Source organism: Hetaerina americana, unplaced genomic scaffold (assembly GCF_022747635.1).
Source record: "Hetaerina americana unplaced genomic scaffold, ioHetAmer1.1.p SCAF_1, whole genome shotgun sequence".
NCBI lineage: Eukaryota > Metazoa > Arthropoda > Insecta > Odonata > Calopterygidae > Hetaerina > Hetaerina americana.
The window spans coordinates 5,554,036-5,581,535 of NW_027286069.1; the positions used below are offsets into that span (position 1 = coordinate 5,554,036).

The following is a 27,500-nucleotide window of genomic DNA, read 5'->3' on the forward strand; positions in this document are numbered from 1 at the left end:
ATAAGGAATGCGCGCTGGATCGACGCATCTCGATGAGGAAGAAGTGATATACCTTCGACTTGAAGGGACCAAAAAAATTATTGCAAGTCACCCCCGTCCTAACTCTCTCCAGAGTTTTCGTTCTTTTATGGCTCTTGTGGAATGTACAACTACGCTAACGAGCGGATGTGAAGCGCGTAAACAGCTTAATTATGCCATAGATAGAGTTCAACGTGGATTGAACATTGAGGGTAAAATGATTTAGTTGAATTATTTTTCAGCTATATACGAAACAGTGCATCCAAAAAACATTTCGCAAATGGCATGAGTACTAAATGCTGTTGGGTTAATTAAAGAAAGGTGAAATGGTTTCATGCGAGAGAATTGGGCCAGATTAGCACTGTGCGAATCGAATTTTGCAAGCCACTAGCACTCAGGCGCCGTAGTCAAAGCGATGAAATCGCGTCACACTAGCACCGAGTGAAGAGGCCTTCGAAGACGGATCGCGACTCACAAATCGAAGACTCCAGAGGAGCCGCGGGCGCGAGTCCGAGCTTCTTAGGGAAGAGAGCAACCGACGCCTATCCGGTCGCCATGGCCCTCGAGACTGAGCGGTCCAGCCCCAGTGGGGCGTCAAGTCCGGGCCCCAGCCGGGACATCCACCGCCACCACCCCTCGTCGCCCCACTCGTCCTCTGCTGCGCCAACACCCTCTGGCACCGCACCCTCGCCACCCATGGGGCCCGCCTCTCCGCCCCTCTCGAGGTTCGAACCTGAGACGGCCCATGGGGACACCACCGGCGGCCCCCCGCCGCCCCCACCGCCGCCGCCGCCCCTCCTGCCGGCGGCAGCCTTATCCTCGGCCCATGAACCCCCGCACCCGTACCTCCCCCGGATGCCCCTCACACACCCATCGCCTTCTGCCTCCGCCTCCCCGTGCTCCCCCTCCGCCTCCTCTTCGTCCTCCTACTACGCCGGCTCGCCGCCACTCTACCACCACCACCCGCTCCACCCCCCGCCCCCGCCGCACCCGCAGCCACCCCACATGGCGTCGCCGTACCATACGCCGCACCACCACTTGGCCCTCTCGCCCTTCGCCCCGCCCCACCCCCCGGCCTCCTCCATCGTCGCCCCGCAGGCCATTCTGGCCGCGGGGGTGGCCCTCGGGGGCCTGGCACTCGGCGCGCCCATGGACCCCGCCACCCCCTCCGCTTGCGGCTGGCTGCCGGACTTCGTGGCGACCTCACCCGCCCGCCCCCTTCCGCACCACCACCCCCACCTCCTCGCCCACCACCACGCCCTGCTCCGACTCCGTCCCGAGGAGGCCCTCTCCACCCCCAGGGCTCCCAGGCACCACCACCAGCACCTTCACCCACAGGTCGTGCCGCCCCCGGCGCCCACGCCGCTCCCTTTCTCCGTAGACAACATACTGCGGCCCGCGTTTGGCCTACGGGCCGTGCTTGAGGAGGAGGAGCGGGGCCGGCGGAGGCTGCTGTTGGGTGGGAGGGAGGGATCCAGAGGGTCGTCACTGTCCCCCACTCCGCCACCCACTCTGCTGCCTCCCCTCCCCCAGCTGCCCAAGAAGAAGAAGAAGGCCCCGGAGGCAGTGGCGGTGACGCCCGGTGGAGCGGCACCCCAGAGGGAGCAGCAGCCCCCCGACGGCCAGCAGGCAGCGACGGGGGGCTCGCTGGAGTCGTCGCCCGCCAAGGCTGAGGGCGCCGACGCGGAGGCCGAGCAGAAGCTGCCCAACCCGGAGAACGGGGCCGGGAAGGATGCCATGCTGTGGCCCGCCTGGGTCTACTGCACCCGCTACTCCGACAGGCCTTCCTCTGGTGAGTCCCTATGTCCCCGGCCTTGCTGCCGCTCCCCTCATCTCCTGCGTCTATCCCGAGGTCAACCGAAGGAAACATCGGAGTTTCCTTATCCGGAAAGGGTTCCCACCATTTTCACAAACGAAGGAATTATGGATAACACAAGAGTAATTTATATAGGATTGATATCCTTAAAAAGCCTGGGTTTGAGTAAGGGGGCGATAATTTAATTAGGCCAATAGGACGCTTAGGAATTTCAAGTTGTCCAACTTGAATGTAAATCGATTTCACCCTCAATATAGATGAACCGCTGGTTCCCTAACGTTAGTGTCCTGTAGGTTTACAAAAAAAATTTAAATCCTTGCGAAAATTCTCTGGTGTCATTTCCATCCGTACATAGCTGGCATATATTATTTCAGGGCAAAAGAAGCTTATGGCTGCCTGTGGCAAACGTAGAACATTGGAATGCATTTGATTTAGTTTAAGCAATTCCAATTCTTAATTAAATTGTTGCTCAATATTTATTTCTCAATTAACTTTCCCTAACTGATAAAACCTACACTGATGTTCCAAATGCTTTTCATCCCGCTGTAGACAGAGCATTGGAATCCCTCCCTAGCATGCTGAGATACCTATTTGGTATCTATTAGTAACATAGACGAATTATTACTCTTTTGTAACATAATAATAAATATTGAGTGAGAAATTAGGGGGTTAAATCTTTACCTGCTGCTCTCCCAATTTCTATGTCGTTCACCTTTCTGCAAATTGCTGGCCATGATTGTGTGGTCTAGGACTGTGCGCTACTGATTTCCAAGCGCTAAACTACGGGATTCTTATCACCCCATATTTAGCTATGCTCGTATTTAGCCGCACTTAGCCACCTTGTCAACCTAGGCTTGGTACATTTCCTCATGACGGACTTCTGTAGACTATATATGTGTGTACAGGTGTGTGCGTACACACACACACACTTATATATATATATATATATATATATATATATATATATATATATATATACACACACACACACACACACACATGCATCCCTTTTTATGATTTGCCAATTTAAGACATTTGAAAATAGAAGCACATCCGCATGCTTGGATAATTTCGACTCCAGAACCCAAAACGTCCCTCCCAGTCCACACCCAAACAGACGGTCAGCCACTACAGAGCTCCCTTTAAAAGCTCATAAAACCAAGAAGGAACTATATATCTTCGGATATCTCGGAAAGTTGGTACGTTATGTCTTTTCCCTTTGTCAAAAGTTAGCTTGGTGAAACTGGGTATGGCGAGAGAGATTTAATGCTCCTACATTATATAAGAAAATATATTTTGGGTGAGCAGTTATTAATCACATCAAATCGTAAGGCAAGTATAATGCGATTGTTGGAAATTCTAGTTTGATTCCTATCTTAAGACGTGAAAGGGTTGTTTAGTGAATGAATACGCATAAAAGACAGGGCTGTTTCAAATAATGCATCATAAATGTAAATTTTTTATCTGAAACTGATTCCATGCCGCTTCTACCACCGAGGGCTTGCTCCTCCATAGATTTGGGTTTGGTAATTTGGAATATACATTAAACAATAACAAAAATCAGTGATAACCAATTTTAAATCGGCCAGCGTCGCGTTTGAAAGGTTGATACGGAGGGTGTGGCAGAGCATGAAAATATACCTATATTGCGCATTGGAACGAATTAATCATGACTGCGTAGTTCATCAAGTTATTGGTGTGTTAAGGATAACGGTCGATTGCTTCTTATACTTGTGTATACTTATAAGATTGCTGATTATATTTAGGAAACACATTAATACCGCAGAGACATTTCAACGCAGAACTTCAACCTACAATTATCCGTCTAAATGTCTTCCGTCTCTTTTGCATTTTGTTGGCACTACTTTGGACTTATCTTAGTTAAGTCAAGAAACAAAAAAGACCAGAAACTATCTCTATCTCGGTTAAATAGAAAACGCTCCATTGTATTTAAAAACTAGGTTTTTTGGGATATATTCCACTATGCCAGACTTCACTGCGTGAGAGTAATTAGTATCCATGTTAAAATATTTTGCATCTCTCTTTGTAATTCTGTGGAGAAGTACTAAATCTTTTAATATGGATAGGTTTTTCATATTTCTGAAAATATTTTTCAATGCTTCTGTATTCCCTCCCATGGCTTTCATGCTGCGTATTTCCGGAGCCGAATCACATTCCTTTCAAATGGCTCACACATTTATTTTCACGATTGGAGCACTTATAAAGTTATGTTTTTAAATAATATCCAATTCAACTCCTTAAGAGTCTGATTAACTTTCGGTCATAGCCGAATGTGTGGTGTGGGTGATATAATTCGAGGAAAGCTCTCATTCTACCTCCGCTAAGCCCACACAGTTCATACACGCACTCACACAAACCCGGAGTGCTTTGAACCCTCTGAAATGCAAAACCTTTTAAATCTTAGCCATAATTAAACTCTTCAGTAGTACCCGAGGAGTGAGATATGATGTGCGTTAGCTGCACGTATCTTCTTCGCCAAGCGCAGTGAATTAAGCAGGCAAACATCTTTTGCTTGAGTGAAATTATTATCCACCATATCTTATTTTACCACGACTGGGGACACGTTAATCATCCTCCTTGAAGCGTTTCCTCTGCCATTTATATTCCACTCTCGCCTTGCCTTTCTCCCTGCACTTTTTAGTGTGCTCGTATTAATTAAAGCAAGCAGTTTGAAAGCATAGTTACATTGAGCCAGTTGTGAGCAGGGGAGGGGCTTTTAAGGCTAATTAATGAATAGGTAAATAGTGTTTAATTTTTCTCCACTTCAGACATTTTTTACGCTTGCCTGGTGATATTCGTATTAATTTGCGTAGCTGAAAATGAAAGTTTTGAATACATTTTTCATTTTTTGAAAAATCTGAATTATTAATATTAATATAGCATATAGTTTTCTATTCCTCCCCCATGATAATATTACTGGATGAATGCAAAATGGAAGAGAATGTTCTGTGGTTCACATTTGTTTCATTTAATACGTCAAAGTATTAATTTCGATAAAGTTACCAGATTTTCTTATGTGTTAATATTAATTCCTCTCCTTTTCAACTGGTTTGTCGAAGTTGACTCTTCTTGCCTTTCCCTTTGACGGATTGATAGGCTTTTCACTTAATTGATATCTCAATGGATACGTGGTGGTATAATGTCCGTCATTTATTACTTCGAGTTTTAGACACCAGAAGCATGATTCAAGCATTGCATTAGTGTATGAATTTGTTGGTACGGTAATTACATCAGCATTATGCATCCGCAGCACCTCAAGCGTTTGTGAGGTAACGCACGAATGAGGCTGAATTGTTGGTAGTTGGTAGGGAAGGAAGATTCGATGGAACACACGATAATCTTTTGCTTCATGCTTTCGCGATATATTCGGCAGATTGTTATTGAATTTCTTCTCCTAATTATTTGTATGTAACACTCTTTCGCATTAGCAAAAAATTCAATTTCACTTTAAAATCCCTCGTAGGAGAAAAATATTGAAACCAGAATGAAAATTTTTGTCGTTAAAAAAGAGTTGACGCTGATTGTTAAATGATTTGCAGTCGTAAAATAAGACTTTCAGCGATCAATCAGTATGTGGACCATCACAGCATTTGGAAATGCTCTCTAAATAACCTCAATGCATATACATGCATATCAATTTCGGTGCAGGACTAAATAAGTTAACATGATAACGCCTTCGGTAAAAATCCCTCTCCATTCTTGTGAAGATGCACACGGATGCCAAAAAAGATCAGATACCTAATAAGCCTGAATAAAATAAACGTCACTATTTTTTGTTTAGGTGATTATTTGACAAACACTGATTTGAATTAAGATTATTTTAAGAAAAAGTGGAGTTACGAACGAAATCCTAAATTCCGGCCGAATTTATCAGCAAATCTAAAGCCTCTCTTCGGGTTAAGCCAAACAAAAGGGGACACCTTTTATTACATTAAGTAACCATTACCATCGTCTTTCAGAATCATGACGCATCAGTTTAGCAAGTATTTTTTTATTCCTCCAATTAAATTAACCTTAGGAGCAGAGAATAACCGACTACCCAATGGATTTCTGGACCTAGCATTACATTTCTAATGCATTGGTCTTTTTCCATAGCGTCTCATGGCTTGCCGATGTTGAAGCGTTAGTTATCTACCCATGTATACGAGTATTTCGACTGCACAGCAGCACTTCATACTAATCACCGCCTTTTACTCCTCATACCATTTGATTTTCGTGTATTCGCAAATCCCGTTAATTTCTTCATCGTGCCTAGTCATCTCATTAAATATTATTTTAAACAATCATTGAACAGTTAAAACATCATCCTTTTTTTAATTTTCCTTGTAACCACATTTTCGGAAATGGCACATTTCCTCTTTTCGGAAAAGAGGATCATGCAAGGGTGAGTTTCGGTTGTGGCGCTGGAAAAAGAGCGGTCGCCGGAGAAAGGCGTGTCCGGCGAAGGACGAAGCAGAATTTTCCCTAAATGGATAAACTCTCATCCATGCCTTCGAGTTGTTGATTTCACCTTAGGGTAGTTTATTTCAGGTAATCGCTGAAGTGCTTAGCTTTTCCACATCGCTCTACATAATAGGCGGGGCTCCTCGTTTGAAACATGCCTTGTAGACGCTGCTAAGATTTCTTCGGAGTGTCAGGGGCACTTTCGAGGCAGGAGTGGAGCGGGGGACCGCGGTGCGTGGGTGCGGGCGTGCAATTGGTGCGGGGGCTTGGAGGGCGACGAATCGGGAGGGCGAAGCAAGGAGATGGATGATTCGAACTGCGGAGAGACAAAGGGAGCCTTAAAGCTGCGAAGGATTGATGTTGTTCGGGTGTTATTCTTAGGTTTTGACGTTCATCCCTAATGGTTGCGGGGGGGGGGGGGGTCTAAGGGTAAGGGGGGGAAGTGGACATGGAAGGTAACGCGAGAGAGCGAGGAGAGGGGAGGCATTCCTCGTCATTGAAGGGAGGGGGGGTGAGGGCTCGCCAAATCGGTTTTTTTTATCACCTTCATTTTTTATGCTCTTTCTTCAAAGCACTTACGCACGCAGTCAAGGGGGAAACGGACTTCGTGAAAAATTGTCAGAGCGCCCGCGGCTCATGGGTAACTGTTTGTTTGATGTTTGAGTTCATTGGAGTTTTATGACGTGCCTTCTTAATTCTCACGGTGAGGGAGGGGAATGCGAGGGGGTGGGGGCGATGTGGTAATGGGAGGGGGGGGATCTTGCTGATTTATCGTCGCGCGTCAAGGTGCGCGCCGTGGCGACAAAGGACGAAGGGCTCTCGCCTCGGGGAATTAGCCTAGGGGGGGGGTCATTAACGGGATTTAAACGTCAATTCCTCCTCTCCCCCTTTCCCCGCCCTCCCTCTCTCTCTCTTCCTCGTCCCTCGGTGGCACAAATGCTATGCGCCCCGATCGCACACCCGATGGCGGGAGATTGTCGGTCGGGCAGATGTGATGCCGCCCACGCAGGCCCCCCTCCCTCCCCTTCTCCCCAGAAAACGTGTAAAATATTCGCCGGGTGTATCTAATTGGCCTCCGGTTTCACTCACTCGCGCCTTCCAGATGCCTCTGCCTGGCCCCCGATGAGCTCCCACTCTTCTCTTTTTTTTTGCGATAGTTCCACTTGCATTTCGCCAGGTATTCATCGCATCGTAGGAGAAGGAAATGCTTCCGCTCCACATATTCGCCTATTTTTTTGTGCGTATCAAAAACGTTCATGCAATATGATCGCATTCTTTTGATTTTAATTTCACCGCTCCCCATATACACCTCAAATCACCAGTGTTTTTTAATCAATCCAAGATTTTTCAGTAGCTATTCATTCAATTGATTTTCACTTAGGATGTTAGCACGTGTATTCTGAGTTATTTTATTTGGCATTGTTATTGCTCAAAATAGCTGGTATGATTATTTATATTATAATTAATTTAAAATTTTCAATAATTCAAATTGAAAAATTTCAAATTTTCACTAAAAGGACTGAAAAACAACGATTTCAACGAATCAATAATGTATACAGTTTATTTTCAGTCGGCGCAAAACTTATATCGCACCGCTGTGCATAAGAAGTACGTGCCTATTTTGAAATATTGTTTGCCTTTTGACCAGGTCCAAGGATTGAACGTGAGGATTTAAATGTAAGGATTTCGCAATTCAATTCTCAATGACTCTGCGAAAGAACTTCCTGGTCATAAAAATTTGAATCATCCTCAATCTCTCGGCTTAGAATGAATGATTTTCGCTCTCTTCAAATTCACGATCATCTTCCAGTCCTGCTCTTCCTTCTTTTTATTTCTCATCATTTTTGGCCTCTGTAGTGATACCGTGGGCTTGATGTTTTCTGAAATATTCTCTGCTTGTGAATGTATTGCTGCATACGCTTGGGAGATAGTTGAACCGCATCCTCCATACTTTAGTGAATTATTAGTCAGTCTCCATATTTTTTACTTAACTTTTTAAAATTGTATGTCTTCCCTCCTACTAAAATGAGTCATTAGTCGCGGATTTATTCGGGAAGATTTTGGATTTCTTCTCTAAGGCGATGCGTCGCTCGACAATACGATGCGACGCTAAGGTTTTAGACGCAGTCCCACCGCAGCCGCACTACACCCTCCTAAATAGCCTGTGAAGTAGATGATATCCACGCTTTATGAGCGAATAGAGAGCGTGTGGCTTTCGGGTGGGTCGGCGCGGCGCCACCCAGCGGAAATACCGGGCGAGCATTGCTGTTTAAAAGGGAAAGTTATTTAAAGCGACCAGCGCGTGATTTTATTCCCAACCCCCGCGCCTCAACCGCCGATTGAATTACGGCCGTTTTCACGCCGGGGAGGAGTGCTCGTCTCTGGGCGGACGAGGAGGCCTTCTGGAGCGCGTGAGGCCCCGCATTCTCCCGCGGTGGCTCACACCGTCGCCCCCTCTCCGCCCCCCTCTCCACCCGCCCCTCTCTTGCCCACCGCAGGCGCCACATACATTACGCAGCAACCCCGAGCACATGCGATGATGCTCTCTGCCGAGTGGGCGTCCCTCGGTTCGCCTCTACCCTTTGTTTTTTGCTTGCCAGGGCCCTAGAGTGCCCTCAGAGGGTCGCCACCAGACGGGTGGGGGGGGGGGAGGAATGGCCCCCTTGGATTCAGGGGCCGAGGGATGGGGCGGGGAGGTCTCGCGCGCTGCCCTCGCCGTTGGCAGGCCGTGGGAGGCTGGCCGACGGAGGTCACGTGGGCGGTTTTAAGGGGGTCGCCACCCCGTGCCCGTCGACGGTGGAGGCGATTAAAGCCCGTCCTAATTTTCGCGCTCCACCGAGGACCTCTCTCAGCGCCCGCGGGAATATCCGGGAGCAATCGATTTGGGATCTCGGCGATTCGTTATTTTTGGCGGTTTATCTTTTGTTCGAATGTATTGGTGCTACTGCCATAAGATTTAATTCAGAGTTACCGAATTGTTTTAGCTCTATTATTGATCTAGTTATTCATACCTTTGAATATATTTATGATAAGTTGAGACCTGACCTCCAGTGCTGTTTTCACGTATTTAATTTGAGCTCATAGACATTTCATAAGAACATATGTGGATTCCTATTCAAATTGAGCACTATTTGACTTCGATTAATTAAGTATGGCCATGTGGTAACTAGAATTTTCTACGCGTACGTATCTTCCGACTCCTTGGAAAAAAATCTTTCCTCTTTTAATGGAGCAAGGGTTTATTTGCAGTTATGGTATTCGTCCACTTGTTACGGTACACGAACATATTTTGCTCGAGCTTTTCACCATTCCATCGTGATTGTGTCACTTTTCGGTGCGCATTTTCCTGCACTCGCCGGTGCAGATCCCGAACTCGTGGTGCCACTCCTGGCGCCTCTTTTTCGTGGCTCCTCTCTCTCTCCGCCGGCCGTCCGTCCTCCTCCCTCCGACTCGACTTCATCCCCATCTCCTCCCCCTTTCCCGGTTCCCCTCCCTCCTCCAGGAAGTCTCCCTTCCCCGACATTATCCTCGTTAAGCACCGGACACCCTCCTCTTTCCTGTCTCGCTTTGGGGCGGTTTTCAGGCAACTCGTTAGTGGTCTGCTGTTGTGGTGAGAGACTAGGCATATATTCCTACACACATTAAGGGCGGTGCATGTACATGGGTGTAAAGCCTGGTTGGAAGGGATGGGGAGAGCGAACGAAGTCAGAGCAGGCTGGAGTGGAAGGGGTTGCTTAAAATCGTGGTTATAATCCCCCCCCCCTTCCTCCCCGACCTCCATCTCCCATCCCCTAGCCTCCCTCTCCCCACCCCCTCTCTCTCTCAATTACAAGCTAGGTAGGGCATTCGAGGAATACATCCTTGCCTTGTCGCGAGACCTCTTCAATTAGTGTAAATAGACTGTTTAGGGAAATGCTGTTGCATGACTGACGACCTGCCGAAAACTACAGGCCTGGCTGTATTAACTGCGTTTGGGTTAACGATGGCTTAGGTCTATTGATGAGAGTTAGATCTTGGAAGCTCGCGGTTGCCGAAGGGAAAACTTCGTGATCAGTCGCATTCGTGAAACTTCAAATTGGTAAATTATAATCCCTAATCCGCGGAAACGAGAGTCGTGAGTGTTCCACGGACAACTTCTACGTCTCTCCTGAAAGTTACACATCTTTGATAATTGCTCAGGGGAAAAATCAACGCGGAGAATTGGTTCTCATTACAATAAATTAGAAGAACTACGAAATAATCATATTTCGCAGACCATTATGGGGAATAAATTTTAGGGTGCAGCTTCACCAAAATCAAAGCACCAAGTCCTGATTTTTGGTTTTTGGCGGAACTATCACGCTGAAACATATGGTGTGAAACTTTGTCTCTTATTAATACTCGTATAACTTATCGGAAATTTGATCTAATTTAGGTGTATGATTCTCAATGGAAGCGATTATACAAGTACATTGAATGATTCCGGGCGAGAGAATTCTGGTAGCACTTTAGTGATAATTTATTTCGCGAAAATGCCCATATTTCTCGTCGACCACCACATGGCCTTCTCAAAGTCAGAGCGGTGTATTTTAATCGAGTCACCTCATTATTATCGGATTGACTGTCCGAAGGAGTAACCATTAGGATATGTTGAGGAGTTTGTCGATGGGGAACGTGAAAGTCAAAGGAAATGGCTCACGATACGCCAACCCAAATATTGGATATTAACGTGAAATCTGTTGTAATCGTAGTTATTTATTCGAGCTACTTATTATTCTGGAACTTTTAAGACTGGCGTGTTGTTCACTTAATAATGTATTCCGTTATTTAACCAGACCAAGTTTATTTTGGAAGAAGTGGGAATTGCCTTCCGATTATCTTAAATGATTCTTACGTTTCAAGGTGTCCGAAAATACAAATTCCAAGCGGTAGTAGCAATTTAATTTTAAGATGTATCGAAGACTAACGTCATTTGCTTCTTCAAATTTCAAACTTGCAGTTAAATAGGGTCTTAAATCCAGTCATTATTGTCTGTCATCAATATAAATATGTCAATAAACGGTTATTTTTCCAAGTTTTTTTCATTTTCGTTGATTTGCATATTAGGACCGATATTTTTGGACCCATTTCAACCGAGTTAAAGTTTTTTAGCTACAAAATATCGATAGGTTAATTTTCGTTAAGATACCTATTTATTATACAAGGTAGTAAATGACGCTGGACTTACTCATTTATTGCTTCAAAAAATGTTCATGTGAAAGTAACAATCCGAAGGGGTGATGTAAAAATTCATTGCATTCGGAATTTCAACGCGTATTTGAATGTTGCAGCAAAAGGAGAAATATCTTTGTTTCGTGGAGACGGGCAATGCATTTGAAATGCGAATCGTGGTTTCTCATAATTTGTTTCAAATTTAGGACTTAACATTTTGAGGAAACAAACATTCGTCGATAAAATCCGACAAATTTATATAATTAATCATCATTTAAAGTGGCGTGACGAATATCTAGAAGTTGATGGCTAATGATTCAACCTTAGAGCAAAGGTGTTAAATGATGATATTCCTGAAATTTGAAATGAAATCATAGGCTCCCCAATTTGCGTCCGAATCCAGGATGAAAATGCTATGGGATTAGGATACGATAAAGAAACATTTTAAAAATTCTTAAAATGTGGCACAACTTTCATTTATCGATTTATTGATGAATTGTGGAGGCTGAATTTTTCTCCAATTGGGGTTCTTTCGCGCATCTTAGCGTGAGCCATAAACTTAAAGTTTATGTGCATATAAAACTAATGTGAAAGTCTCACGGATATGAATAATAATGCATATCAAGTTAGCACAAGCAAACAAAAACGCAGAAACACACAAGGAAGAAAAGAAACTCACACGTTTTCTAATTTTCGGTGGTCAAGCCAACTTTCTCAAGGAAAAGAAGGAAGGAACTGGTTATATGCATACTACACATACATATATATATATATATATGTATGTAATATATAATATATATATATATATATATATATATATATACATATACATACATATACACATACATACATACATATATATATATATGTGTATATATATATATATATATATATATATATATATATATGTGTGTGTGTGTGTGTGTGTGTAACAGTATGTATGTATATTTACACATTTATTCAAGTTGACTATATAAGTTAAGTCCGGTAACTGGAGATATCAGCTTAAAAAAGGAGCAATTCTAAACCATTAATGATGATGCCAGTTGAGAGTTAAGGATAGAAAATGAAAACCTCACAAAGTTGCTAATGGTGAGCAATATGCTGAGCAAATAACTGACGTTAACCTAACTCCGTAAATTAGTGGATATTTTCATTGTTCAAATATAATTTGAATCCCCATCATCATCATCGTCAATTATTTTTGTTTGCCCACATCTGAAGCGGGATGATCGATTTCTCCCACTTGCTGCACGTGGTCTTAATCGATTTCCACATAACGGCCGCGTTCCCATCCTTTAAGTCGAGTTTTCGACCGGAAGTTAAAGCGCAGCTCCCGGCGAGAGCGGGTGATGAGAGCGTCTCAGTCGACTGAGACGCAGCGGCCCGGGGGCGCGCCCCCAACGGCGATTTAGGGGATGAGAGCACAAGTTCGGGAGAAGGAATTCGGAGGCACCGGTCCAGGCGATATTCCAGGGAGCTCCGGCCTCGCCCTTTCGCCTCCATCGACTCGAATTACGCCGGCGATCACTCGCTCTCACCCTCCCCAAGCGATCATTATCTCCGTTCGCGACCGGCCGTGCTTCACGCCTTCGCTCGCTACGGCGACGAAAACACGCAACAACCTCCCCCACGCTCCGGAGTACGTGGGCGCGGTGGGTCATCCACGCCTGCCCAAAATCCTCCTGCCGCCCCCCCTGTCAATCTAAACCGCAGACTCCGGGGAAAATATATTCCCTGAAAAATGAATCATTAAACCCCGCACTCGAGCGACGGCGATTGTGTCCATACCATCAAGCACTCGAAAGTCGGGTGCGGCCAGGGGAGGGTGAACGTCGGCGACATGTAAACGGCACCATTCAGCGCCGAATTGACTCATACACGACTCGCAAAACTTTCGGGACGGGTGGGCCGTTTTTTACGTGCGGTCGAAGTGATGTTTATGATGTTCCATGCATTTATGGAGTTGGCCATTTCTTCGATGGCTCTCGCGATTGGCATTCATGGAGGGAGCAATGGTCGAGTCACTGCTTAGGATGGACGTCGTCGAATGCGGTGCGCGCGCGGTGCCTCCCGTCCATCATTCCGGTAACCCCTCCCCCCTCACACCCCTCCACCCCCCGCCGTGGTAAAGAAGAAGAACCAACCCCCCTTCCCCTCCGTCTGTCGATGTGGTGACAGGCGGTCGGTTGCAAAACGCCCTCGAGGGTGAAAGTACGGCGTGGGAGTATGTTGCGACGGCCACACACATTAATCCTTAGGATGATATTTTCGTATTCTCTACACGAAATACATTTGTTGGAACGAAAGTAAATGAATGCTCATGGGTTATTGAACAAAAATTTGATTCGGAGCGCATGAGCTACCGATTCTAATTCTTCCTTCTTCTTGCCGAGGCTTTCTCGTTGAAAGTACTTGAATTCTTCCCGACAATTTCACTTGATAATATCCATCGCTTATTGCTGATGATCACCAACTAAAAACCTCGCCCGTAATGGTCAATGAAAAGGTTTAAAGGCGCCCAAAAATAATGTTTCATTCACCGAAGAGGAACCACAACTCTTGATGAGAATTTCATTCTGTCTAATTTTTCCCCGCTACCCTTCAACACCCTTGACTCCGACATGCCGACCCCCGCGGCCTCCCCCCCCTCCCCACCACGAGAAAGTACCGGGGACGAGCGCTGGCCTTCCTCCCGGATTCTCCGGGCGTCCTGCCCCAGCGACACCACCCGCCCGTGGTCCGTCTCAACCAAATCCTCTCCCTCAGAATGGATTTCTGCTTGGGTGATACCGGTTGGAGATTACACTGCTCTCTTCTGTCTCCGTTAAGGACATTGTGGTGGGAACAAGCCGGTAGTAAATGCAAACAACGAATGGGAATCATGGGAAATGAGGGCTGCATCAAATTTGGGGGAAATTTTAGTCAAGGAGAGAAATAACATTGGGTTACTAATCCTGGAGGAGATGGGAAGTGAAGTACTGAATAGACCAAATAATATTTTTCTCACCAGAAATATCTTCTTAAAACAAAGGTTATATATATCATTTTTACGCATATATTTTCCAGTAAAATATGTGTATATATTTTAGAAGTCATTTTTAGACAAGTTTTTCGACATTTGTTTAGGTCGGAGGTTTTCATGATAACGATTCGTCAATTAGTGACAATTTGATACTAATATGTTATCTGAAATAATTTTTCGATATTTCTCTTGTAAGTAGTTCATTGGTATACACGGTTGTGCGGATTCTCTCCGTGAAAGTCTTCGGATGGCCATGGATTGGATTGGAGCGGTCCGTTTGCAGTTGGTGACACTATTTGGCGAATATTCAGGTACCTCGATGTTTATATATAAATTCATGTTATGCTTTGATGAAATAAGGCGATTGACTGTACAAAAAGGACAAAGTTTGCGAGTCATAAATCAAACGTGAATTTCATTGAACGCTGAATGCAAGACATTTTCAATATTTTGACAAACTTATGCCCAAATTAATTTTGAAATTATATCTCAAGCCGTGTTATTTACAAGTGCCGTGGGAATCATTTGATTCAAAACAGCATTTTCTTGAAGGGTGCGCATGCATGGTAGTTATACTAAAAATTCAAAATAGTTGTTCAGTTTTTAATCAAAGCTGCATAACTGAATACAAATTTTTGTTACATTCAATGGTTATAATTCAATTTTTAATCCTTTTGGAGCTGCCTCGGTAATACCTGAGATTTTAGGGTGTAGCCGGCTTCTTAAAAATTGTGGAGGAAATCATTTTCAGTGATTAATTTTATCATTATATTAACATTATTATTTCATATCGAGCTAGTTGATTTGTATATTTTTCAAACTTAGTTTCGTGTATTGTTTGAGTTGGTGAAATTATACCTAGATATTCTACGTAATAGGTTACGTAGATTACCCATAATAATGCATTATTTTATGTGATCTCCCTTCATTGTCTCCAAAGACCACGTTTTCTTTAATCATATATCCCTTCCTTGGTCATATCTTTTCTTGATTTCCTTGTCATGGACATTAAGAGTGGAATTTAATGCCTACAGTATTTTTAACGTGTTTTGGTAAGAGTAAGCAGTGAAATGAGGCCATCCCCAATGCTGAACTCTCCCATTATGCCAGAAAAGAATAAAATATTTACGTCTAAATGAGAACTTGGTGGTGTTTGGGCATTTCTCCATTTGGGCATTCCCTATCTCTCGCGCTCTTTTCCGATTTCACATATCCTCCCCCCCGCCCCACAAACACACCTGAAAGAGACCCCAAATCAGTTGCTACTCCCTTTACTAAGGGCTTCGTAAAATTTTATCACGCTTGTTGTTTTGAAAATATAGCATATAAAATATTATTTTTTAATTTAAATTTAATTTGACCTTAGGACACCACCGGACTTAATGTGGTGACATGGAAGGTGCAGCGAGAAATAGACTCAAGCGTGTGGGTCTCCATTTGTTATCAAACTTGAATATTTTTATTCGTCAGGCCCTGAGATATATGATATATTTATGAGACTGGATTCCCTTTATGCAAAAGAAAATTCCACCTTTCACAAAATATTTCCGAGGAGGGGGGATCATTACTCAGTTTTACTGCACAATTTTCGACGGCGCCCAACACTAAAACTGTTGGACCTCTATTTACTATGCCAGTCCCTGTGGCGACGGAGTAAAGTCCTATCCTGCCAACCTTTAGGTCACGGGTTCAATTCCCACTTAATCATCCTCCGAGTGTTATTATCAATTGTACACAATGCTATAGTGATGTTAAAAAATAAATATAAAGGCCAAAAGTGTAGTTTTCGGATCAGTGCCAAATATATTAATGAATAAAATTCAAACTATTGGAAATTATATGGTATTTTGACTATTTTCACTGAACTTGAGGAACACCATAGAACCTTACATTCCTTTTCCTCGGCCTCGTTTATTCTATACCCCCAGACCGGCAGAATTCTTTTCTGGAGGACCCGTAGGAATTCAATCGATGATCTTTTCATCGACATTCAAGGGAATGGAGTTAATTTTAAAAAGGCGCTGCTTCGATCTGCCCTCACTGCTTTCCTCTCCGCTTTCACGAGGATGCGCGCATTACGTGCGACTATGTATGGTGCGAAGATGAAGAAGCAGCGACGTTCCTCTCTCGGAGGCAATGCTTCAATTTGTCGCGTTGCGGTGACACGAGGGTTGGTCGTAAATAAACGTACCGCTTCATTGGGCAGTGGATACATCGGATGCACTTTGCCAAATGCAGAGACATTCATTAAGTTGTCTCGATTAATTTTCGGTTGAAACAGTTCGTTCTTTATATTCTCTGTGTTCTGAGTCTATTTGACTGTGATTTTGCCAGATATTTCGTATAAAAATCACATCGTATTAATCAGAAGCGTAAGTAATTATGTATGTATACCTAACTCTGGCATAGTTAATTTTAAATGGTCTCCCTCCCTCAATCATTCCGCCGTGTGGAGGCGTGGGGTGGGAGGCGCCTTCCACGGCGGGCGCCACCGAGTGCCATCCCTCCCTCCGTCGCCACCCCCGATCCACTCACCCGGCCGACGCACGAGGGTTTGTTTGAATTTGGTTCCATTTATATTTGAAACAGCGCTACATTTCTTAGGGTTTACATTATATATATTGCGAAATACTTGGTGAAAACTGCATTTATGTTTGAATTTGGCTCCATTTATATTTGAAACAGCATTATATTTCTCAGGGTTTACATTTATGTACTCTGCAAAATATTTGGTGAAAATTACATGACAAGGATAAATTATTCACTCATATTTAACACTAAGATGACGTACGTACTTTCGTCAACTAAGAATTATATTTGTGTGCGTATAACAGTTAGGTGGCACAATTGAATGAAAATCACAGAAGCTAAGAAATATTTTTATGAGTTGCAAATCAGGAGAAGTAGCTGAAGAGAACAAAATAGGATGCGAGGGATATACCATTATTCTAGCAACACAGATTTGATCCCACAAATATGTTTTAGTCGACTCTCACCCTCGAAGGAGACTGGATTCCCCAGGACAGTGGCAACACTTAGGCTAAGGGAGTAATGTCCGCAATTGCTATACGAATCAGAAAGGGAAGGAATAATACAGAAAAGCCACGCCGAAATAAATGGAAACTACTACTAACAACATTCAATGCACTATTCTTTATTCTTATCTCGGGGTAAATTACATGTAACTCTGTTGGTTCCGGGTGAACTCTTGTTTAATTTTCTCCTCTCTATGGAGCATTCCTTAGTGCACGGTGCTTTCGTATGATATGACTAAGCCGCTACCGTTTCGCAGTCCTGGGACACTCATTTAAGTCTCAGCAAAAGCAGCAGGGTCGCAGAGATATGAGACGACCGACCATTAATATACGTGTGCGGCACGAGCATCGGTGGCGTCCTCGGGAAGTGGATTGCGGGAGGGTGCAGGCGCGGTTAAACGAGCCGTTCCCCTTGCCGTTGGAGGGGGGGGAGGGGTTAGGCGAGAGCGGTGGTCGGTGACTCCACCTGCCGGCCGACCCGTGGAGGTTCGACGGCGGTGGAGGACGGGACTTGCCGGTGAGAGCGCCTCGACTCCGCCGTCCTCCTCTCTTTCCCCCCTGCGCAAACGCACTCGGGGGCACGCACAAACACGCATGACTTGCCCTCTCCCCCATCGCTCTCTCACTCTCCTCCTCTGATCCCGGAGCAATTCCGATCCGCGGTCCGGAGTCATCTTGCTTCGTCGCCAAACGAAACGACCTCTCCCGAGTGAGGCGGGCGAAAGGGTTACGAGGGCGGGGGAAGAGGGGGGGGACGCGGGAATGGTCCACCTCCCCCACCTCTAGAGAAGGGATTCCCTTTCGATGCGTCCCGCTATTCAGTCTCACGACCCACACCTTGGGTCAATGACATTCAATGTATGACGCGATTTTTTTGTCATCGGTTTAGAAATAAGTCTGAGGAGAAAGCATTATTTCCCTTCTGTTTCTTTTTGATCAACCGATAAAATTTTTGCAATGTCTCAAAAAACGAGACTGGCACAATGTCATTAGCTCACACACTATTAACAGTCCGCCCGCTGCACAAAAAGCTGATTCCATCACATTATTATGGAGCAAGAAAATAAATTGACTCGCATGCATGCATATATTTTTCGTTAATTTTCTGCTCGCAAAGAAGTATTTGACGAAAATGATTTTGGGCTGGCATGCTGCATATATACTTTTACCTGAGTAACAATGATTGGGATTTCAGGCAAGTGGAATTTGGATGGGAATCAGGTGAGTGCCTTCCTCGAGGATCAGATTGTTCATGAGGTTATCTCAATCTACGCATGAAATTGTTTCCTCAAACTTGGGCTAAATTTCTATATGTTTTTTAGTGTTCTAATATGAACATATTACGTGGTTAAAGGACATTTGATGTCTAGTTGGCGATGACTTACGAGTATATCAATTTCTTGTGCTGGGTTCCATCGAAAACACACACTTAGCCGGTTGACTAAGTATTTCCACTAATGAATATAACTCTTGTTATTTTTGGGACAAAATTCATTGGAACACGCAGCTTGTCCTCTAACGCGAAGAAGTTTTACTTTGTGATTTGTGTTTATTCACACCTTAAGTGGACGAAATATTAGTATGAGAGACTAATTTCTAAAATTGCGTGTTGCTTTTCCATTAATGGCATTGAAATACGAGCAAGATCCCAATCTAACAAACGTATCCCCGTGTATCAGATAGTAGGTACCATTAAGGCTTGCCAAAACGTTGGTACGTCGTCTCTGGACACAAGGGAAGGTATTAGTCACGGCTCAACGAGAAGTCTGTTTAAAATAACTCATTTACATTCGCTGTAAAAGTTTTGTCGGTCTAGAATTCGCTCTGGCGTTTCAATTTCTCTCCATTATGCTCCTTAAATCAAAGCAATCGAACTCCGTCTTGGCTATATTCAAAAAAACATCCGTGAATTATTAATAATTTAAACCAACTATGACCGACCAAGTGAGGCTGTTTGATGGAGTGAGTCTGAATTTTATATATTCGAGAACGTTTTCCGATTTTGTATTATTTCCTTTCTTTTATTAATATTTTATTTCCTTTAAGTCATGTTCAGCTTATTGGTACCGCTGAGCAAAATCATATTGTATTTTTGTGAACAGTAATTTTTTCCTCGCGAAATAGGCTATGTGATCAATTTGCATAATGCCTACGCCAGAATGATGCTTATCGCAGGACTTTAGCACCTACTAATACCACGACAAGGTGTTATTGGACAGCATCTCTCAGTTTTATGAATTTGTTATATTTTCTGGCCCAATTCACATAAATAGAACAGTTATTCAAGAAATATTTTGTTACTTATTAGGCTTTCACTGATGACATCTTTAGCAAATCAATCTGAAAATTGGATCTTTAAACAGAAATCCTGTTCGGATAAAGGCAAATCGTGTGATGGATAACTTCCGAAACAAATGGGCCTATTATGAGTCCATAGTGAATGAGATTCATGGTATTCTTAAAGAATTAGTACATTTATCATAAACAGTTTGAAAATTGTTTTTCGTTTAAATGGAAAATTCTTTTCAAAAGTCAGATCACATAAAGCGAAGTAAATGCACCCATATCATTTTTTCGTTTGACTGAGTCAACAGACTAAATATTCTTCTGCAAGAAATGCACCTTTTACGAGACAAGTATTTACATACACATGTATTTGTCAGTGAAGATATCTTGAGAGGATATGCTCCAATTTCAGCTAAATTAAATCTTCGCAATGCTGAATCATTCCTATTAATTGTTATTTCCTTACATCGTGTTGATTGACGGTCAATATCCTCAGATTACTAAGTAATTGAGTCGCGTGGCGAAATCCAAGTACCGGCAAGTTTTAACATTTTATAAGGTCCGACACTGTTACGAGCATGGCACATCAATTATGATATCAGAATAACGGTCTTTTTTATATAAAATGGTGAATCAATTTTTCTTATTTGTTTTCCCGTATTCAGTGAATATAATTAATCTTATTTTGTAAACCTAGCGTATATTTATTTCTGTCTGTGTAACCATTTGTGCACTCTATGGAAAACCATTTTTGTGTAAACTGGTAATTCGTTCCATTTCGAATATTGAGTGAGGCCGTTGGCCACAGGGATAGGCTATATAGAATTCAATTAATTATCCCGTATTATATTTTCATGGAGCGGTACTTTTAAAATGCTTCAGGATTACCAGCGCTGACATCAGTGAGTTTTCTCCTCCTTGTTGATGGTTTAAAATAATGTATTTTATTGTCGAGTCGGTTCAGGGCAAAAAAAGGTGAGATCCCTGAAGGGGTCATTTGTTTGGTTTTCACGCCAAGTAGTAAATTGAATGCTTGCGGAACGGCTATGGCGTTGATCGTTCTTGGAGGAAGTGATTAACACATAAATCAACATCATCCACGAAGGGTGGAATGACTTATGGTCAGTACGCTGTACTTTTTTATGTTCAAAATGGTTGCCAATCAATCTTTGGCCTTATATTTTTTAAAGTATCCACTTCTCAAAACCGTTCATTAACATTTCAAAATTGAGTTTTGGGTGTTCACTTCGGACATAGTCAATTAAATGATAATTTTGAAATTCGAATAAATAATTCGCATGCAGAATATTTCATTTTTATTTTTAACGCAGTACGAGGTGGTAAATGTTTCTAGATACAGATATTTAATGCACAATTCGCATTCCGCCAAAAAATATCTTTGTTGTTAATTTGGGGAATTGTGATTAGGTGAGGCATTGCAGCATTGCTTCCTATTGCGATCAACTGAAAACAAGAAATGATCGGAATCTCCGGGCAATGCCCCGTGTGGCGAACCTTTCCCAAACAGGAATATTTCCAGGAATGTTTAACTATCAAATATCCGTCACACAATCCTACGAGAGGATAACAACGATAGGTATCCACAAATACGCCGCAATTTATATAAAGTAAAATTCAACGTATGAGAAATATACGATGATTTTAAGTGTCTCGAAGTATTTTCACGTAATTTTTTGCGCAGTCAAAATGTGTGCCACGTGAAAATCAAAAACCTTTTTTTATATAACGTCATTTTTGGATAAACGCAAATATGTTTGAACATTTAATGTTTTTTAATTTCCTCGACTTGGCTATTATAACAACCATACCTATTGCATATAAGTTTAAATAAGTTGCATACCTTCAACTGGGAAAAGTTTGGCACAATGACCTCCAATATTTAACAGGCAGTCCCAAGTGCAATAATGTACCTTTTAGGAATCTATTACTGTAATTGTCGCCGAGTCGTGACGATTTTGCGACCGGGAGTTAAGTGCCTTCTGGTCGTTACAGCTTCCTCCTCTCTGCACTCTGTGGTTATATCTTCCTCTGATACGTCTTATAAATGACGAGCTCTAGGTTCCAACATATTCTTCTAGCCAAGAGGGAGTGAGCGTTACCGGCTGGAGTTACCTTACTTCTCCATCGCTCTTTATACCCTCGTGGGAGGCCTCCGACTACCAAGAAGGTCAGAGGATGATAACGCGGTGCCCCGGTCGACCACCCTCGCCGCACTCACCACCCCCCGCAGTCGTCAATGCCAGGGGGTGGGGCGGGGAGAAGAGGCCGAAATACGCCATACATTCCCCCAGGGCATCTTCCTGCCCTGCCATTTATTAATTCCCATTGGGTCGATCGGTCGCTGACACAATCCACATCACTAAATGTGACCCGAATACTTGAACGTTTTCATCAAATCTCGAGTCATTGCACATTAATATTCACATTGCATTTTATGTAATTAATGACGACGATAAATTCAATATAATATCCCAATCGAATTACTTGTATTTAAACACTTTTGAGCAAGAAAGAGGGCGATTCAGGGTGTAGGTCATACTCCGTCGAAAGATTTCGTTTCGCATTCAGCCAGAGAGGTTGGAATTGGACGCTCAATGATTGATTCGGATTGTCTCCGATTCCTTCCATCTTGAATAGGAATTAGCACTGAGAAGTTGATTTTTATCTGGACCCACTTATTCATTGGGCGCATTGGAAATTAACTTCATTCGTTAAATCGGCTGTGATTTATAATTGAGTCAGAAACAAAGGGGTTTCCAAAGCACATAAAAATTTTTGCTTAATTAATTCGGATAAAGAAATACATTTATGGACATTTCAAATTCTACTATTTGCCCAAAGAATACTGGCCCTGACATTTATAAATAATTATAAAATTGGCTCGTGTATAGTATTTATATATTTTCGGTGGTTACTCGAGAACATTTGTGCTTTTAAATATTTATCATGTTAGACATTCGAGACAAATTGCATCAATGCTAAGGCAAGTGAGTAAGGACTGGCCGTAGGTCTGCGGGGAATTGGAATTTAAACTCCACGAACAGAAAATTTGCTCGGTTCTGGGGCATTCAATCCAGTGGATCCAGGTATGGTGCTATGGAAAGCGAACATGATCGATTCGTAGCAAATAACTGTTCCATTGCTAATAAAATATATTTCGATCTAGGTTTCCTCGTTGCGACGTCACCTTAAGATGATGAAGTGACGTCGAAATATATTTTATTAAAAGTGAAACAGTTCATTCGTCAGTATTTGGTATTAGGTACGTACGTCATATTCATTATTTGCTACGAATCAATAGGATATTAAATTTTATGCTGTCATTAACTTGAGGATCCGTGATGAACTTGTATCTAAGAATTGAGTGCGGGAAATCTGATCGAAAAGGCGGATTGAATGCTGAACATACGTAAGAGTTCCAATACGGCTCGCCGATCGGTGACCCACACGCCCCTGCCTCCCCCCACCTCAGGGCCACCTACGCTGGGAGAAAGGAGGGTAGGTCCCGAAGGCGATGCATGGGCTACCCCCGACCAGCGCTCGGGGCCGACCCCGTGGCAAAGACAGCCTCGTCCGACCCTTTTGGCCCTGCGGAGGCCGTGGACGAGCGGAAAGGACGGGGGCAAGCTCTCGGAGGCTCCGCGACGCCCCCACCCCCCGGGCAAAGGTTGCGGCGAGCGAAGCTGGAGTCAAACATGATCGAACTCCGCGCCGGCCTTTCTCACTCCATTGGAAGGAGTCTGTCGAAAATATCAGTGAGAGTTTCATTATTGTGAGTTTGATCGTATGGGTCTATTTTAATCCGAAAATATATTATGCGTTTGCGAAATGCTTGTCAATCAACTTAACTGGGGAATGAAGTTTGCACTCTTAAATCTGATTGGGAACTGCGAATGGGCACTTTCAGTTGCTAAACGGCATTCCTATTTTAATTATTATTCTTTGTTTCACTCATGAGCATTTTCCCCAGTCAGAAGTTATAAAATCTTAAAACAATCATTTTCCCGTTTTTGAGTAAACCATGATTTAAGCGAATGTACTAGTGTATTCACATGAGAGCGTTTTCATCGACCACTTTCTTACTTCGCCATTTAATTTACGTTTCTCATTCGAAAGTGAAGCATTGAGAGAGAATCGAGATGCCAAATGAGCAAAGATGAGTGTCCCCGGGGCTTGCTTCTTCGGACGCCATCTCGGTGTTGAGGTCACGAGACCAGATGAGTTTCTTCGTTCAGAATGTTACAAAGGTGTCGTCACAGATGGGAGAGACAACTCCACAGCATCATGGACCAAGCATCGCTCTTTCCCGAGGTGTGTGTGACGTGACTTCGGCGAAAAGAAGCGGCAAAGACCCCAACCTTGATGAGCTTGATATCTTCCTAATTTCCCATCCAATTTTTTAACCTCTGCCTATTATACTCTTCCTGATATTTTCACAGTTCATATATTTACGAATGATGTGGTTTCACGAGTAAACAACAAGACGTTTGGTTTGCTTAGAACATATGCAAACTATGCAAACTTTTTTCTTTGCCCTATATTAATGCTGGTAACTTTGGTGCTTTAATTCATTTAAGTACCGTCATTGTGACGTAATTCTATCAAATATGTGAATTATTTCTGTAATAGGAATTTATTTCAATATTCTCAACAGATATCTTCCCGTTGGAATTTTAACCTTGCTTGTCATTAAAGAGTGCCGATGTATCATACTCAGTCCCCCATATTGATCCGATCGCAACTTATATGATACGCGGCTTTCGTTCCATGTAGTGCTATTTTTGTTGGCCCTCAAGGCTGATGGCACCTTGATTGAAATGGAAACCGGATCTCCCACACAGAGCAATATCTTCAGGCGGTGAAAGTGAGTGAGTGCACGAGCTCCTCATTTTAATAATTGCGGACGTGGTTTCAAAGACTGTTGGAAATGGAAACCATGATGCCATTTAAAATCTCATCGTCAGTGCATAAATCGCTGAGAGCGGAATCTCCCCTTCCCTCTCGCGTGGCGCTGATGGCATCCGCCTCGAGAGGATATATTTGGCTCTTTGACAAAAACACAATTAATATGCGTCGTGCCTCGGATTTCCTACCGGCGACCAACAAGGCGCTAACAATGAGAACGGCTTTGTGTTCCGCGTGCCCATTGTCTCTCCTCTCCCGAGGGGGGTTGAAAGTCTCCTCCTCTCTGCATACGCTTATGCGCGCCTCTCTCCTAGAGCCCCGTCTGGCTGCGCCGACACCAGGCCCCCGCGAACTTCCCCCGCGTCGCCAATAAAAGGAGTCGAAATTTAAATTCAATGGGGTTATCGCTCGGGGGAGCCCGGTCGGGGAGCCCCTCTGAGGCAGGGAGAGAAGAGGAGTTGGCTAACTCACTCGCTCTCCCACAATGCCTCCGACGTCCTCGATGGCCCTCGATCGTCGGTCGCGAATGAATGGAAGTACAGCCGGTCATGGAAAGGGTGGATGCGACGAGGTTCGGGGGCGGGTGACCACCAGGCGGGGAGACCCACGTGACTTAGCGACCCCCCACTGCCACGCCACTTTACACCTCTCGGCACTATCATTTCGTTTTTGTTTCGGGGGGCAATAAGTAAATGTTAATTCGCAGCGCACGGAACGCATTAAGCTGGTAATCTCCTCCTCCCGGGGTGCCGAGCTGGATGTCGATAGCTGCGTTATGTGCCGAGGCGTCCACGGAGAGGTTTGCGGCAGGCAAGAATGGAACAAATAAATTCGCGGCCGAAGGAAAAAAATAAAATGTCTCCTGAGACAATGGGATCGTAAGAGGGAGGAATGTGATTGGTTGCGGGAATGAGAGATCTGCCGAATGAGAGGGATGGAGAAGGAGAGGATTGAGGGGATGCGGATGAGACAATGGGGAGGCGGAGGTGAGGAGCCCCGAGGAAGTCGGCTGCGGGGAGGGTGTTCGCCGGGAGAAAGGGGTTGGCGGGCGAGGCGAGGAGGGAGAAAGAGGGCCCAGTGGTGGCTGCTGCGCGGAGGGCCTTTTCGGAAAGGACAAGGTGTACTCAGTCCAATGTCTCGGTACTGACCGCCTCTCGATGATTTCTCCTTTCCTGTGCACAGGAATCGTCGATTTTCCAAGGGCTATAAGGAAATGATGGAGTCGTCTCCCATTTGCCATGCCTATGTTTAATATAACACTTTCAATATTTCCTCATATGTTATTGCCTTTCTACTCTGGCTCTCGAATGCCTTAGCAAGCACCTGAAATTGTTGCTACGTAATTATCTCGATGCAAAGCCAGAGGTCTTGTCTCTATGAAATTTGTAAATTTAAAAGCAAATATTTCTGATAGACCTTTTTTGTTGCTCAGGTGACTTGGAATTCAGAATGACCTAAATGTAACTTGGCATGTGGCTCCAAATTTCCGATAACTTTGAAACAGATGATTGCAAAATAAGGGAATGCAGGAGAGCATGTTAATAATATTTAGATTTCGTCGGCATTTTAGGATTAATGAGAAAAAAGTCAGTTTGTATTTCATATATTTCAGTGTATTTAAAGCTTTGCCGATTCGCTACGTGCATTTCTTCTCACTTTGACGCAGATTTGTTAGTAATTGGAAAGGTAATAGGAATTTGAAGTAGTGAGTGAATGACCTGCTCGATTTTGATATTTTTCCAGTAAGTTACGGCGGAAATAAAGTATCAGGAACCTTTTAATCCAGAGCTAGGATAAACTCATTCTAATTTATCGGATAAGAATATTTTTCCACTCACACATCTCGTGGATTGAGTGTGTATTATAAATATTTTCGGTAATCATATTACTTTAAATGACCTCACAGCAAGTTTAGAGGGCGATAAAAATCATTATGTAAAAATGAATTACGATATCATTTTGTTTTTCTCAAGCGTTTGGGCGAGTTCGTATTCTCGACAAACATTTAAGTCATAAGTTCTTGATTTTTAAGGCCCTTTGTTTATTCACTTTGGGAATGAGATAAGATTAACCGATTTTAGTTATTTCCCCATCAACCCAAAGTCTCCCTCCCATGATTCTGCATGTGGACCCAAGCATTCTTCTCGGAGAAAATGATGGAATTTATCTTCGCGGTGACTTGCATTCGTTCATCTCGCGCTTTGACTTGGGTTCATTTCGAATAACCCTTACTCCGCACTCCCCTTGTTCTTCTCCGGCACTTTCTGGCCGAAAGGGGTCCGCGTCTGCCTCCCTCTCCTCACGAAGGGAGCGGGGACGGCGAGGGAGGTAGGTGAAGGGAGTGAGTGCATTGATTTCCTCATCTCTTTCTCCACCGGGACCGGCGGGGAGCAGAGCCGCCGCCACCGCCAAGTATTTATTTTCCATCCCACCCCCGCCGTGCCATTTCCACCATCCCACCCCCTCTTTGGTTCCCCTCCCCTATGAACCTGGACTTCACCGCCACCCACCCACGGACACACACTCCCTGCCTCCTCTGAAGCGAAACAATGGGTCGTTTACGGCGGAAAAATGAGTTACCAAGGTCCGCGACGGGATCCCTTTTTTATCCGTTCTTACTCGCCCGGGGAAAGTCTTAAGGGGTTGCGAACGGCCCTTTCTCTGTTTCCTGCGTCATCTTTTTACGACCCCTTCATCTTTTTGTCGTTTCTCTCCCCCATCCCACCTCCCCGCCCCCTCA

At 43.9% G+C, this 27,500-nt stretch overlaps 1 protein-coding gene across 1 annotated transcript in view; it reads left to right on the forward strand.

The window, feature by feature from the left end:
- Positions 1-573: 573 nt before the first annotated feature.
- LOC139693434 (homeobox protein engrailed-like) overlaps positions 574-27,500 on the forward strand; it is a 61,920-nt gene continuing 34,993 nt past the window's right edge. Inside the window, exon 1 of the mRNA XM_071591576.1 lies at positions 574-1,810. Coding sequence (XP_071447677.1) covers positions 574-1,810 — 1,237 coding nt within the window. The remainder of the gene's footprint in view (positions 1,811-27,500) is intronic.